This window comes from Scyliorhinus canicula, chromosome 1, assembly GCF_902713615.1.
Source record: "Scyliorhinus canicula chromosome 1, sScyCan1.1, whole genome shotgun sequence".
Classification (NCBI taxonomy): domain Eukaryota; kingdom Metazoa; phylum Chordata; class Chondrichthyes; order Carcharhiniformes; family Scyliorhinidae; genus Scyliorhinus; species Scyliorhinus canicula.
The window spans coordinates 78,336,090-78,350,038 of record NC_052146.1 but is presented as its reverse complement, the minus strand read 5'-3'; the positions used below and the strand labels follow the sequence as shown (position 1 = coordinate 78,350,038).

At 53.0% G+C, this 13,949-nt stretch overlaps 1 protein-coding gene across 2 annotated transcripts in view; it reads left to right on the top strand.

Annotated features, from left to right (window-relative positions):
* The window catches only part of LOC119964326 (glutathione S-transferase theta-1-like), a 98,451-nt gene that overhangs the window by 55,465 nt on the left and 29,037 nt on the right, over positions 1-13,949 (top strand). The window contains exon 1 of one of the 2 annotated variants that reach the window (XM_038793639.1): positions 6,112-6,324. The exons of the other annotated variant lie outside the window; for it this stretch is intronic. Within the exon in view, the coding sequence (XP_038649567.1) occupies positions 6,213-6,324 (112 nt within the window). The 5' untranslated portion in view covers positions 6,112-6,212. Of the gene's footprint in view, positions 1-6,111; positions 6,325-13,949 lie in introns of those variants that run through there. 2 annotated transcript variants of the gene reach the window in all.

The window sequence follows — 13,949 nt, the reverse complement described above, 5'->3', positions numbered from 1 at the left end:
AAAAAATTGGGTAATCTAAATTTTAAAAAAAGTACTGGGATAAAGCTAACAACATATTTATTTTGCATTTTGTAGATTTAGAGACCAGATTTAGTCAATCAACCATTGTACGTAGTGAAGAAAAGAGTGTAATCCTGGATCAGATCATGGAAAAATAGATAGGGACAGGAATGGGCCCACCAGCAAAATTCCTTACGGACAATGGGGGATAATTTGCTAATGATGTGTTTCGGGATATGTGTGAAAACGTGAATATCACAGTTATGAATACGGCTGCAGAAAGTCCATTTAGTAATGGTATGTGTGAAAGACATCATGCTGTAATAGATGAGATGCTCCGGACAATTTTGGCAGATCGACCAAATAGCAAGTTAAATTCCACCTTGGCATGGGTGTAAATGCGAAGAATTTGTTGCAGATGGTTGGAGCTATAGGGCGCGATTCTCTGCTCCCCAGGCCGGGTGGGAGAATCGCGGGAGGGCCGCTCTGGCACCCCCCGCGATTCTCCAACCCACCCCCCCCAAACGACGCCGGTCGTTTTTCACGGCGACCGGCGATTCTCCGGCCCGGATGGGCCAAGCGGCCTGACGATCCCGACCTGCTCACGCCGGCGGCAACCACACCTGGTCGCTGCCGGCGTTGAACAGCGCACGACAGGTAAGTGTGGGGCCTGTGGGGGGGGCGGAGAGAAGAACGAGCACCACGGGCGTGCTCGTGAGGGGACTGGCCCGCGATCGGTTCCCACCGATCGTAGGACCAGTGTCTCTAAGAGCCGCATTCTTTCCCCTCCGCCGCCCCGCAAGATCAAGCCGCCCCGTCTTGCGGGGCAGCGGAGGGGAAGACGGCAACCGCGCATGCGCGCGTTGGCGCCGGCCAACCTGCGCATGCGCGGCTGATGTAACTTAGGCCCCGCCGGCCACGTCATTCTCGGCGCGCCGCCTTGACGCAAGCGTCAAGGCCCGGCGGCCGAGTTTCTCCCAACGCCGCTCCTAGCCCCCCGGGGGGGGGGAATAATAGGGGGAGAGGAGCGGCCTCCGACGTGGCGTGAAACACTCTGGGTTTCACGCCGGCATTGGCCATTGCGGAGAATTTCGCCCATAGTCTCTATCAATTAGTGTTTGGTAAACATCCTAAAATTCCGTCCATTTTGGATGACCAGCCTTCAGCTTGGGAACTGACTACAATTACCTCTGCCTTTGCTGAGCATTTAAATGCATTACATAGCAGTAGAAAAGTTTTTTTTGGAAGCAGAAGTCTCTGAAAGAATTTGCTGAGCTTTAAGGCATAATGTACGGCCATCAAATACCGTTTTCAGCAAGGAGACATAGTATACTATAAGAGAGACAATGGAAAGGTCCAGGGAAGATCATAGGCATAGATGGCAAAACAATTATTTTGCAACATGGCAATCAAACTGTTTGGGTACATTCATCAAGGATAATGGGTACAGATTACAAACTTTCAAATTTAAACACAGCATGAAACATGATGAGGAACTCAGGGTCATCTTTTACAGAACTATGAGGACCAGTTAACTGATATAAACAGAGTACCTGTAGAGGACCACAATACTTCTGATGAATTAGAACAGGCCATTTTTCCGAAAGAATAACTGCAAAAGTTTGTTCAAAAGTGACATATTTGCCTGAAGGGTCTTGTCTATAAAATGATGCAACCATTTTTAAAAATAAATTTAGAGTACCTAATTAATTTTTTCCAATTAAGGGGCAATTTAGCGTGGCCAATCCACCTAGCCTGCACATCTTCGAAGTGTGGGGGCAAAACCCACGCAAACACGGGGAGAATGTGCAAATTCCACACGGACAGTGACCCAGAGCCGGGATCGAACCTGGGGCCTCGGCGCCGTAAGGCAGCAGTGCTATCCACTACACCACCGTGCTGCCCCTAAGGATGCAACTGTTATTAGTAGAGCAGGGAAGGCCACTGGAAAGTATAAACATTGGTTGAATGTACAGCATTCAGGGGAGGGAGTCAAGACAATGGAATGGGAAAACGAAGTTCATAAATGGAGGGCACAGAAACGCAGTGCCAGTTCAGATAGTACATCGGATAGTGAACAGGTTCACAGGAAAAGGCCGAGAACTATGGAAAGGACATCCCACAGCAGGAAGGAAAGATCAAGCAGTAGCAGTACAGAAGGAGATACCAGGCGGAATTGGGGACGTAGTTTGTCAATGTCTCAGAACATGAGTAAAACTACGAATGCTATTCGGAGTAGAAGCCCACATGCTTCTGACATTTTGGTGGCCTCCAATAAATTAGATGAAAAAGTTATCAAAGGTGCCAAACAGCAAGAACTGCATAGTTGGAGTGAATTTAGGGTATGCACGGAAGTACCGGATAGGGGACAAAGAGCTCTATCCCACAGATGGATTTACATGGAAAAGGTTCTTCTGGATGGAACTTATAAGGCAAAGGCCAGGCTTGTGGCGAGGTGATTTGAAGAAAACTTAGAAGATCAGGATTTAAGATTAGATTCACCTTGGGCTGGAAAGGTTATTTTAAAGACCTTCTTGGCTCTGTTAGCCACAAAGGCATGGGAATGCAAATCTGTATTTATAAAAGCTGCCTTTTTGCAGGGGCATCAGCTTCAGAGAGACTTTTTTCTCCGTCCTCCTCAAGAGGCAGCTAACACAGAAGGGGTACTCTGGAAGTTGAACAAATGTGTATATGGATTAAATGATGCGTCTGGAGTCTGGTATTTTTCGGTGAGGTCAGTTTTGTTAAAGTTAGGCTTTTGTAAATTGAAAGCAGATCCGGCAATGTCTTACTGGCACTGTAAAGGAAATCTTTCTGGCATCTTTATGATGCATGTCGATGATTTTTTACGAGGTGGAACTACTGATTTCGAAGCTATTATAATCTCTGGGTTGAGGAAAGAATTCAGGGTTGGAAGTCAGGCTTCCGGTGCATTTAAATATATTGGACGGGAAATCGGACAGACTAGGTTAGGTGCAACTTTACGTAGGCAATCTTATTTGGAAAGCATCAGCCCAATAGCAATTAGCCGTGGTCGGGTTTCACAAAAAGATGTGGTGGTTTCAAAGATGGAAAAAGAGTAACTGCGAAGTTTAATTGGGCAACTGAATTGGTTAGGTCGACAGATTAGACCGGACGTGAGTTTTAATGTCTTAAGAGTTGAGTACAATAATGAATGATCTTAAAGTGGAAGACCCCGCCCCCCCATCGAATGGAATGGCCAGCTAGCATGCAGAGATCACCTGGGTGGATGGTGGAACGTGCTACTGTGGGCAGGAGTCAGACGTTGTCAAACGATGCGGAGCACCAGAGCTCATCGCAGAGCTGGTTGCCATCATCCTCCTTCCTATGCAGACCTGGTGCTACTGCAAACCCAGGGCCCGCACCCTGTAATCTGGCAGGTATGTATCACGGAGGGGGGGTAGCCGGGTGGGGGGAGGGTGGGATGTGGTGTCCATACCCATGCCCCCGCCTCCCACCGGATCAGATCATCCCGTGCAAGTTGGCCCAGTTCGGGTGGCTTCCTGGGCCCGATGACCTGCCCAACGTCCCCTCCGCATCCTCCTCGTCGCAGGAGGTGTGATGTTCATCCTCCTCCTCCAGCACATCGTCCCTCTGATGTTGCGGAGGACACTGAAAACCTCCATGATGCGGGCAACCCTCTCAACATCATACTGGAGGGCCCCTCCAGAGCGGTCCAGGCACCTGAACCGTATCTTCAGGATGCTGAAGCATCGCTCAATCACGTTCCTGGTTGCGGCAAGGGCTTCGTTGTAGCAGGTCTCGGCGTCAATGTGTGGCCTCTGGATAGGCATCATCAGCCATGATAGCAGTGGATAACGCCTGTCACCCAGGAGCCAACTCCCCAGTCGGGGGAAGGGATCTTGAACATGTCAGGATGAAGGCATCATGCGCACTGCTGGATATTGAGCGCAGATGTGAATGATGCACAGCTGATGGCCACAAAGCAGCTGCACGTTCATCGAGTGCTACCCCTTTTGGCTGGTGGAGAGCGGCCTGTCATCGGCAGGTGCTTGAAGGGGGGCATGCATACCGTCAATCACACCCTGGATCGAGGACATGTTGGCAATGTGCAGAACGCTGCTGCCCGTGCATCCTGGTGGGCTCGGTCTTCATTGAAGTGGATGTATTGAGCCGCCTAGGCATATAGGGCCTCCGTGATGGCACGGATACCCCTGTGCATTGAGGTCTGTGCGATCCCACACAAGTCCCCACTCGGCGCCTGGAAGGACCCCGACGCACAAAAGCTCAGGACCAGCGTCACCATGACAGCCATCGAGAGCGGGTGTCCTCCCCCATACCCCCGCGGTGTCAGGTGTGTCATGATCTGGCAGATATGTCGCATTGTCTCCGTGCTCAGCCGGAGTCTTTGACGACATGCCCAGTCTGTTAGGTCCACGAATGAAAGACGCTGCTGATACACACGAGGCCTCATGTGGTGCCTCCTTGGCACCTCCTCCTCCTCAGCCTGTTGGGCGGGTGGCTTTCCATCCTGGGTGGCTGCCTCCTGTTCCTCTGGGGCATGCTCCCCTGCTGCACTCTCTGCTGTTACACATCCCTCCTCCTCGAGCAGCTCCAGCTTCTACAGCCGCATGGAATTCCCCCGGGGCTGTGGTGATTAGCAGGGAGGCCGCCATTGCTGGTTGAATTCCATATCCATTGTCTGCAGTGTGTGAAAGACCGACATGTTAGCATGGTGCGTACCCCCTGCCGAACCAGGTCCAACCGGCTACATGGTGGCCTTGGTTTGCACTGCTGGCTCTGCTCCTGCATGTCTTCCCCCTCCCACCATCTCCGCACCCCTGGCCCCATTTTTGCCTGGTACCATGGGGACGCGGGCTCTGGCGCCTATCCCTAATTCTGTCACCTGGCACTGCCTATGTCAATGGTATACTCCGCAGCCCTGTCCAGTGCCCCTCTAGGGGCTAAAGTGACTGTTGCCCTGGTGGGCTGCCTGATGCCCCACTGGTGAGTCGTGGCTGGGTGGGGTATGTCGAAGGGTGGGTGAATGGTGTGGGTGTACCCATATGGCCGGTGTCATTCTGCAGAACCAGGGGCCAAGGTGGGTGGTCAGTATGGCGTGCAGCAAGTTGACTGCCTTACAGACCGCGGCTATGGTGGTCCTTGCCTAGACACCGCCCCAATCCTGTGGGGAGTCACCCTGGCCACTCAGCCCATTCTCCCGTCATCCCCCTCTCTCCTGGCCTGGCAGGGCCCCAACTACCCCAGCCAGCCTGGCCAGTGTTTGGCCCGACAGCCCACGGTTGCATCTCTCCATGTCCTACCTCCTCTCTCTCCCTCATCAGTCAAACGCCGATTTCACGATTTTAAAAAGCAAAATGGAACTGCGCCGTCGGCAACTCGGCTCATCGGAGGCAGAGAATCGTGGAGGCCCTGGAGAACACCGGGTCGGGCCGCTAATGATATACAAATATGTGCGTTCTGGAACACATTGACGCTGCTGTTGAGGTGATGGTGAATTGCGATTTTGCGTCAAATCGCCGCACGCTGCGATTTTGGCGCCAGAACCTATTCTCTGCCCAATCGTGTTTCCTGATTTCGGCGACAGACAACGGAGAATCCCATCCAGGGTAGATAAAGATAACTATTTCCACTAGTTGGAGATTCGAAGACGAGAGGGCATAGTCTAAAAATTACAGCTCAACCATTTTGGTGAGATGCTAGGTCGAACATCTCCCCTCAAAGAGTGACAGAGGGTTGGATCAGTTAATTTAAAATCTGAGATATTTTATTCATCAAAAATATTAAGGGATATGGCCAATGGCAGATATATGGAGTTAGGTCAGAGATCAGCCATGATCTCATTGACTGGCAGGGCAAGCTCAAGGGGCTGAATGGCCTACCCCTGTTCTTATGTTCTGTACAGTTTAAATATTTTCAAACATTCAGGAAAATAAAGATATTCAATTTTTAAGTAATATGATCACTTCTCCTCGTCCTGTGCGTGCTGAGATTTTTGGATTTGGCAAGTCACCAAGGGTTTAGTTATTTTTCACTGTGGAGCAGGAATTTGCTTCCTCTCTCCCTTGTTGATTTATATCACTTGATCTTTGGTCTCTATTTCCAACTAGTCGTTTCCTGAGCATTGGGGGAGGGATTGACTTTATATAAGCAAGGACTGAACCGCTAGGACCTTGAGTCCTGTTACTCTCAAAAGTCTGAAGAACAAAATGGGCCTGGAGCTGTACTTAGATCTGCATTCTCAGCCCTGCCGAGCAGTCTACATTTTTGCCAAGAAGAACAACATTGCATTTGAGTTTAAACTTGTTGATCTTAGAGCAGGTAAGGGTTGGTGGAATGCCAAGGCTGCAGTTCACAAGATCATCTGCCATCGGCTGCCTGATAATGTTTATTTTTCATTTCAGCTTTTACTGTTATTCATTTTTCTACCTCTCCTCTCCCCCTCTTCTCTTTCTCTTCTCATGCTACCCCACCCTTCTCCCTTCCTCTCCCCTGCCTGTCTCCCCACTCCTTACTTTCCTTCTCATCTCCTCACATTCTCTCTTCTCCTTTTTCTTCCTTTTCCCGTCCACCCTTCCTCTCCTACCTCTTTTCTCTTGTCCCCTCTTTCATTTCTCTCTGCTCACACCCTTTGCACCCTCTTCTCCCCCACTTGTCTCTTCTCTCATCCGTTCTTGTCTCCCATCTCCTTTATCTCTTCCGCCTCTCTCTTCTGTCATCCTGCATGTGCTTAACCAGATACACAAGGTGCCATTCCTAATGGTGTGATACCTGATGAAAGAAAAGGTTGATTCTGTAATGTTTTTGTTTGTGAATGAGGTGGGTAAGGGCCCCCTGGTGTAGTGCTGGACGAGCCTCACACTTTGCCTGTTACCTGTTATGATCTCACAGCTGCCTATGGATGAGAACGAGAGCCACAGGAAGCTGAGCAAATTTTATTTTTATAAATATTTTTATTGGTTTTCCCATTTTTATGTTACACATTTGTATGTTAAATTACAAATGTCATAACCGCGCAGAATATCAAACAAAAGCAACCAAGGCAAAATGAAAATGACAAAAGAGAGATAGACCAAAGAGTGAGAAAAACAAAACACAAACAAATGAGGGTCACTATACATATTTACATCTACATGTTCTGCACCCCCTTTGTGGCTGTGGGGCCCAGTGCCTCAGTTACCCTCATGTGTTAGCGTGTATTTCCCCACATATTGCTGCTCCTTTTGGATCTCCATTTGCCTTTGGGCCTGTCCCTGCGGCTATGCCCCTTGTGTCACGTGGTCTTTCTTATAGGCTTTTGACCACCCCCCCCCCCCCCCCCCTTCCCTTTTCTTTACAATCTGTGGCTTGTCTGTGCCCCCCTTCCCCCCACACCTCCGCTCTATTGGCTGTTGGCTACAAACAGGTCCTGGAACAAGTTGGGTGGGTGGCTTCCACGTCTTGTGGAAGTCCTTTTCCGGCCCCTGGATGGCAAATTTGATTTTCTCCAGCTGAAGAAATTCCGACAGGTCGGACAGCCAGTCCGCAGCTTTGGGTGGAGCTGCTGATCACCAGCCGAGCAGGAATCTCCAGCGGGTGATTAGGGAGGCAAAGGACAGGGCATCGACCCCCCCTCCCCATAAAGAGGTCTGCCTGTTCTGATACCCCAAAAACTGTCACTTTTGGGCTTGGCTCCACCCTCATCCCCACAATCTTGGACATTGCCCTGAAGAAGGCTATCCAGAACCCAACAATTCTTGGGCAAGACCATAACATGTGGGTGTGGTTCGCCGGGCCTCCTTGGCACCGTTCACATTTGTCCTCCACCCCCAAGAAGAACCTCCTAATTTGGGTTCTGGTTAGGTGCACTTTGTGCACCAACTTTAGCTGCATTAGGCGCACGTGGAGGTGGAGTTAGCCCTGCTCAGTGCTTCGCTCCAGAGTCCCCTATTTCTGTCCCTAGTTCTTCCTCCCATTTTTCCCTTGTCCAGCAGGGTGTGTGCCTCTTCTAACAGTCGCCCATAAAGGTCCCTGCAATTCTCTCTCCCTAAGTCCCCCACATCTAACAGCTCCTCTATCAGTGAGTTCTGGCCTCCGCAGGTATGTTGTCGTTTCCTTCTGGAGGAAGTATTTGATTTGTATGTGCTGTAGTTCACGGTAGCACAGTGGTGAGCACTGTTGCTTCACAACTCCAGGGTCCCAGATTCGATTCCCGGCTCGAATCACTGTCTGTGTAGAGTTTGCACATTCTCCCTTTGTCTGCGTGGGTTTCCTCCAGGTGCTGTTAGGTAATTTGGATATTCTGAATTCTCTCTATGTACCCAAACAGGCGCCGGAATGTGGTGACTAGGGGCTTTTCTCAGTAACTTCATTGTAGTGTTAATGTAAGCCTACTGACAATAAAGATTATTACTATTATAGTTTGTTCCCTTTGGGCAGTTGAACCCTCTCCATCAGTTCATTTAGCTTTGCTGATGTATTGTCCATGTACAAGTCACTGTCAATATCGCCCCGTCCTGACTCCACCTTTTAGAGGTGCAATCCATTGTGGCTGGCATGAACTTGTGATTGTTGCATTGTGGACATTTCGGTCAGGCCGAAGTGTTGCCTTAGTTGGTTCCATGTCCGGAGTGTGGCTATTACCATTGGGCTTCTTGAGTGCTTGACTGGCATTGATGGGAGTGTTGCTGTGGCAAGGGCCCGGAGGTATGTTCCTATGCTGGAGCTCTCTTTAATCCTTACCCATTCTGCTTCTGGCTCCCTTACCCATCCCCACTCTTTCTGCTGTGGCCGCCCAGTGGTAGTAATGCAGGTCTCCCATGCTTCTGTATCTTTGCAGTCTTCTCGGGATACAAACTCACCCTCTGCCGTTGTTGTCCTTAATTTGTGCTATTTTCCTTGTGGTGGCCGGCTTTCTCAGCTGGTGAGCCAGCAGGCAGCTTGCTTTGTCTCCGTGTTCATAAAAGGTCCCCGTATCTGGCGGTGTTGGTGCTCCGCATTCCTAGTGGAAAGCAGGACAAAGTCCATTTGTAGCTTTTTCCTCTCCGCTCGGAGCTCTTCGGCCAGGGCCTCGAAGTATCTTTTGCTTTTTAGAAAATATTTTATTGAAGCATTTGTATTGTAATTTTCACAGTTTGCAGTTTAACACTTTAACATTCCTTAAACAACCTCACGGGCCGACACACACAAAAAAACCAATGACCCCTACTACCCTCGCCCTATTTCCTAATTACCTGTGTACTAAGTTCCCTGTCCTTGTCTTACACCACCATGCCTCCCATTCTCTCTCTCTCCTCCCCCCCCCCCCCCCCCTCCTACTGCTGACGTTCAATTTTCCTTGAAGTAGTCTATGAACGGCTGCCACCTCTGGGCGAACCCCCTGAATTGATCCTCTCAAGGCAAACTAATCTTTTCCAGCCTGAGAAACCCTGCCATATCACTGACCCACACTCCTGGCATTGGAGGCTCCAAGTCCCTCCATCCCAGCAAAATCCGTCTCCGGGCCACCAGAGAGGAGAAGCCAGAACATAGTCCTTCCTCCCCCCTGGGCCCCGGATCTTCCGATACCCCAAATAGTGCCAATTCTGGACTCGGAGTTACCCTCCCTTCCAGGACCTCTGACATGACGTCTGCAAATCCCTGCCAAAATCCCCTCAGCTTCGGATATGCCCAGCGTGGTGATAACCACTGTAGATATGCATACTTGCAGTAGGGGGATGTATGGCTGTACCTGTAATACAGGTTCCTCCGGTAAGCCCCTGCCGGCTAGCTCCGCCCACAGGGAGCTTGTGTATAAATATGCGTGTGAGTCACTCAGACTCTAGTCTTCAGTTGCAGCCGGAGGAATAGCATCACACAGCAATAAAGCCTCGATTGAACTTGTCTCTCGTATTTGACTATAACTGTTAGCGCCACACCCAGAACATATGTACATGTTCCGCAAGGCTTCCCCCAGAGCATCCGCACCGATCCTTCACTTCCTCAAAAAACCAGATGTGGAGATGCCGGCGTTGGACTGGGGTGAGCACAGTGAGAAGTCTTACAACACCAGGTTAAAGTTCAACAGGTTTGTTTCAAACACGAGCTTTCGGAGCACTGCTCCTTCCTCAGGTGAATAAAGACATATCTCTTTTTTTAAAAGGGCAATGCATAGCTTCCAACTCAGCTCTCCACAGTCAAGGTTTAAGATCCCTCTTTGTCTACCAGGTCATTGTCCTTCATGAAGTCCGCCATGTCCTCCGGCGAGCCAAAGTATAGCTCCCGACCCTCACAGGTCACCCAAAGACCTATGGCGTCACAAGCTGGGTGCCCTGGGTTGGCAGTGTCAGCGGTCTGATCCATGGGTGGAGGATGATGACAACCCTCTCTGCGATGAGCTCTGGTGGTCCAGGTCATATGACAACGTCTGACTGTTGCCCACAGTAGCACCTTCCACATGGGTTAAATTTTCATGCAAGCTGACCAGTCCATCACACGGTCCCATCGGATCCCTGCGGTGGTGGTGCTGGGGACGGTCAGGGACAGGGGGGGGGGGGGGGCGAGCACGGTCCTCCCACAGAGCCTGCACAGGTCCCCCGCCACCCCCACCCCGAGGTTTATCGTGCAGAAATAAATACACAGTCTGTGCCCTAGCCCCTATATCTAAACTGTGCACCGTGCCAACCAAACTGGTGTCTAATATTCTGGCCTTACGGGCCCTAACACTACGCCTAAGTGGTTTCCCAGACGGTACAGCAGGAGTGGAGGCGGCCTTGCTGTGATTCCTGCCCTGCGAGGAGGGTCGCAATTGACGCGTGTCTCCTGGGGTGACCCGCCTGGATGGGCCCGGCCGCTGTTCGGGTATCCCGGCTGGCGTGATGCCGCCCCGTTCTTCCCGCTGCCCACCAGATGCACCAGAGACAGGAGGGGGAAGTCCGAGGTGCTGCGGTGTTCCGGGACCTCCCCTCAGGAGTCACCGGCACAGGCCCCAACACCTCCTCCTGCCTCAGGGTTCCCGATAGCCCCCGGGCTACTCCATTGGATGGGAGTGCGAGCGGTGCCATTCTCTGAGGGCCCTCCCCCCAACGTGACACTACAAGTACTGGAGGCCCACTCTTATTTCAACTAGGGTCTGCATGCTCACAGCCATGGAGCACAGGGAGTGGACCATCTCCGTCTGGAGCAGCACCACATCACACTGGGTGTGGGCCACCTCCCTCTGGTTTTGGGCCACCTCCCTCTGGGTCTGGGCCGCCTCCCTCTGGTCTAGGCCATCTCCCTCTGGGTCTAGGCCACCTCCCTCTGGGTCTAGGCCACCTCCCTCTGGGTCTGGGCCGCCTCCCTCTGGGTCTAGGCCATCTCCCTCTGGGTCTGGGCCGCCTCCCTCTGGGTCTAGGCCACCTCCCTCTGGGCCTGGACCACCTCCTTCTGGGTCTGGGCCACCTCCCTCTGGGACTGGGCCACCTCCCTCTGGGTCTGGGCCACCTCCCTCTGGGACTGGGCCAACTCCCTCTGGGTCTGGGCCACCTCCCTCTGGGTTTGGGCCACCTTCCTCTGGGCCTGGACCACCTCCCTCTGGGTTTGGGCCACCTTCCTCTGGGCCTGGACCACCTCCCTCTGGGTCTGGGCCATCTCCCTCTGGGTCTGGGCCACCTCCCGCTGGGTCTAGGCCACCTCCCTCTGGGTCTGGGCCACCTCCCTCTGGGTCTGGGCCGCCTCCCTCTGGGTCTGCGCAACGCTGGCCAGTGCTTGAGCAATGCTGCCGCTGCTGTGACTGAGCCGCTGTGACTGGGCCACACTCAGGAGCGCCGCTGCAATGTCCCGGTGGCTCTGGTACATGGCAGCCCTGTCCTGAGCCTCGGCCACCACCTGCACAGAATTTCCCAGGCCTTGAACACACTGATCCATGCCAAAACTGTCGCCCCGATGTCTCCACCGCGGACCCCACCCGTGCAGTGTCGGCCTGCGTGGCACACATGACTTGCACCACCCGAGCTCCTGCACGCGGATGGACTCCTCCACCCATACCTGCAGGTGCTGGATGCTGGCCATCATCCCTCCTGTAGTCCCTGGGTCTCTGACTGCATCTCCACTGTGGCTGAGACTGGATGTTCCAGGATCCTGGGATCCGTCTGGACGGCAGCTGCTTTCTGGGGCTGGGCTGCCCTCTGACCGTCCGGCCCCTCGGCTGCTCCTACCTCCACCTGCTGTACCGGATGCGATGTGTGGTGCGCACCAGATAGTGTCCCAGGAGCCTCTTCACTAACGTGCCCAACCGAGGTGGTAGTCTCTGGAATGGTGGAGGGTATAGGAGACAGAAGTGATGGAATGTCCATGTCCTCCTCCGACCCGAACTCCGGGGTGTCCTGGGTCTAGGGCAGAGGGCTGGTGTTGGGGCTGCTTTCCCTGCCAGTACTCGCCCATCTTGGGGGCATCGGCTCTGGCACTTTCTGGGGCGGGCGGCTCTGCATGGACTCGCCCCATCTCCGGCAGGTCCTGTAAGACACAAGACGACATGTATGAGTAGAGAGGGGGATGGGGGGGGGGGGGGGTGAGGTGACTCGAGGGGCTGTATGGGTTCACAGAATCATAGAAGTTACTGTGCAGAAGGAGGCCATTCGGCCTGCCAGGTCTACACCAGCCCTTGAAATAGCACTCCACCAAAGCCCACACCTCCACCCTAACCCGTAATCCAGTAACCCCACCTAACCTTTTGGACACTAAGGGCAATTTAGCATTGGCCAATCCACCAACCTGCACATCTTTGGACTGTGGGAGGAAACCGGAGCACCTGGAGGAAACCCACAGTCACCCGAGGCTGGAATTGAACTCGGATCCCTGACGCTGTGAGGCAGAGTGCTAACTACTTGAGGGCTGAAAGGGGTGTGCGGTGAGGGGCACACAGGTTGAAGGGGGTGTTCGTGGGGGGGGTTGTCCACACATGTGTCATGGGGATCGGCAACTAAGCAAGGTCTCACTTTCTCGCCTGCCGCCAAACCCCACCTCAGTGACCTCCCTTTCCCCCAGGCCACCGACCATGTCCAGTGTCCTGTGCTTGGGCATGGTGAGGGGCCGCAGGTCTGGTGGTCCCACCCCCACCCCCGGTCCTCTCCTGCTCCCGGTGGTTGTGTGTGGCCTTCTCCTGTGGGGGGTGCGGGGAAACACAAAAACGTTAGACGTTCCGACGCATGCAGCCCAGGGGTTAGGTAGATGGTGGCCTCAGTGACCAGGGTACCCGGTTATGGCCCTGGCATGTGGGGGTTGGGACTGGGTTACGGGTGTGTGTGGGGCGGGGGTTAGTGCTAGGGGCACGGAGCAGCCAACTCACCCTGGCCACCCTGAGGAGGTCGTGGAGTTTCTTCCGGCACTGCATGCCAGTCCGGACAACGTTGCCCACGGCGCTGTTCGCCTCAGCCACCAGCGAACATGCACGGCGAACAGTGGCGCCTGGCGGCCTTCCTCCCGGGCCGGGGTACAGGGCCATCCTTTTCTCCTCCACGGCGTCCATGAGGGTGTCCAACTCAGCGTCCCTGAACCATGTCGCTGCTCTCCTTCCAGCCATCTAGTTGGGACGATGCATGTGGCGGGATGGATCGTTAAGTGCGGCTGTGGCGTGTAAGCCTCACATGCGCCAATCACGGACCCGGCGAATCCGGCACCGTTTTCCATGGAATTGATTGCGTTCCACGTGGTGAAGATGCTAGCCCAATCAAAGTAGCTGAATTGGTGCAGCTGTTGCTCCGTTTTTTCTGTTGCAAAACACCACAGTTCCCATGCCGGCGTCGGCACTTAGTCTCAAAATCGGAGAATCCAGTCCCAGATCTCTGGAGAATCGCAGCCTTGCCCTGCACTGCCACCCACTCATTTTTAGAAATTAGACTCATGGATGATAGACCCTGAGTGTTGTGAATAACCTCCATTGAATGGATCTCTGCTCCCACCTCCAGTTGATGCTCACGCTCACCCTGGCCAGGATCCGGTATTAGTGG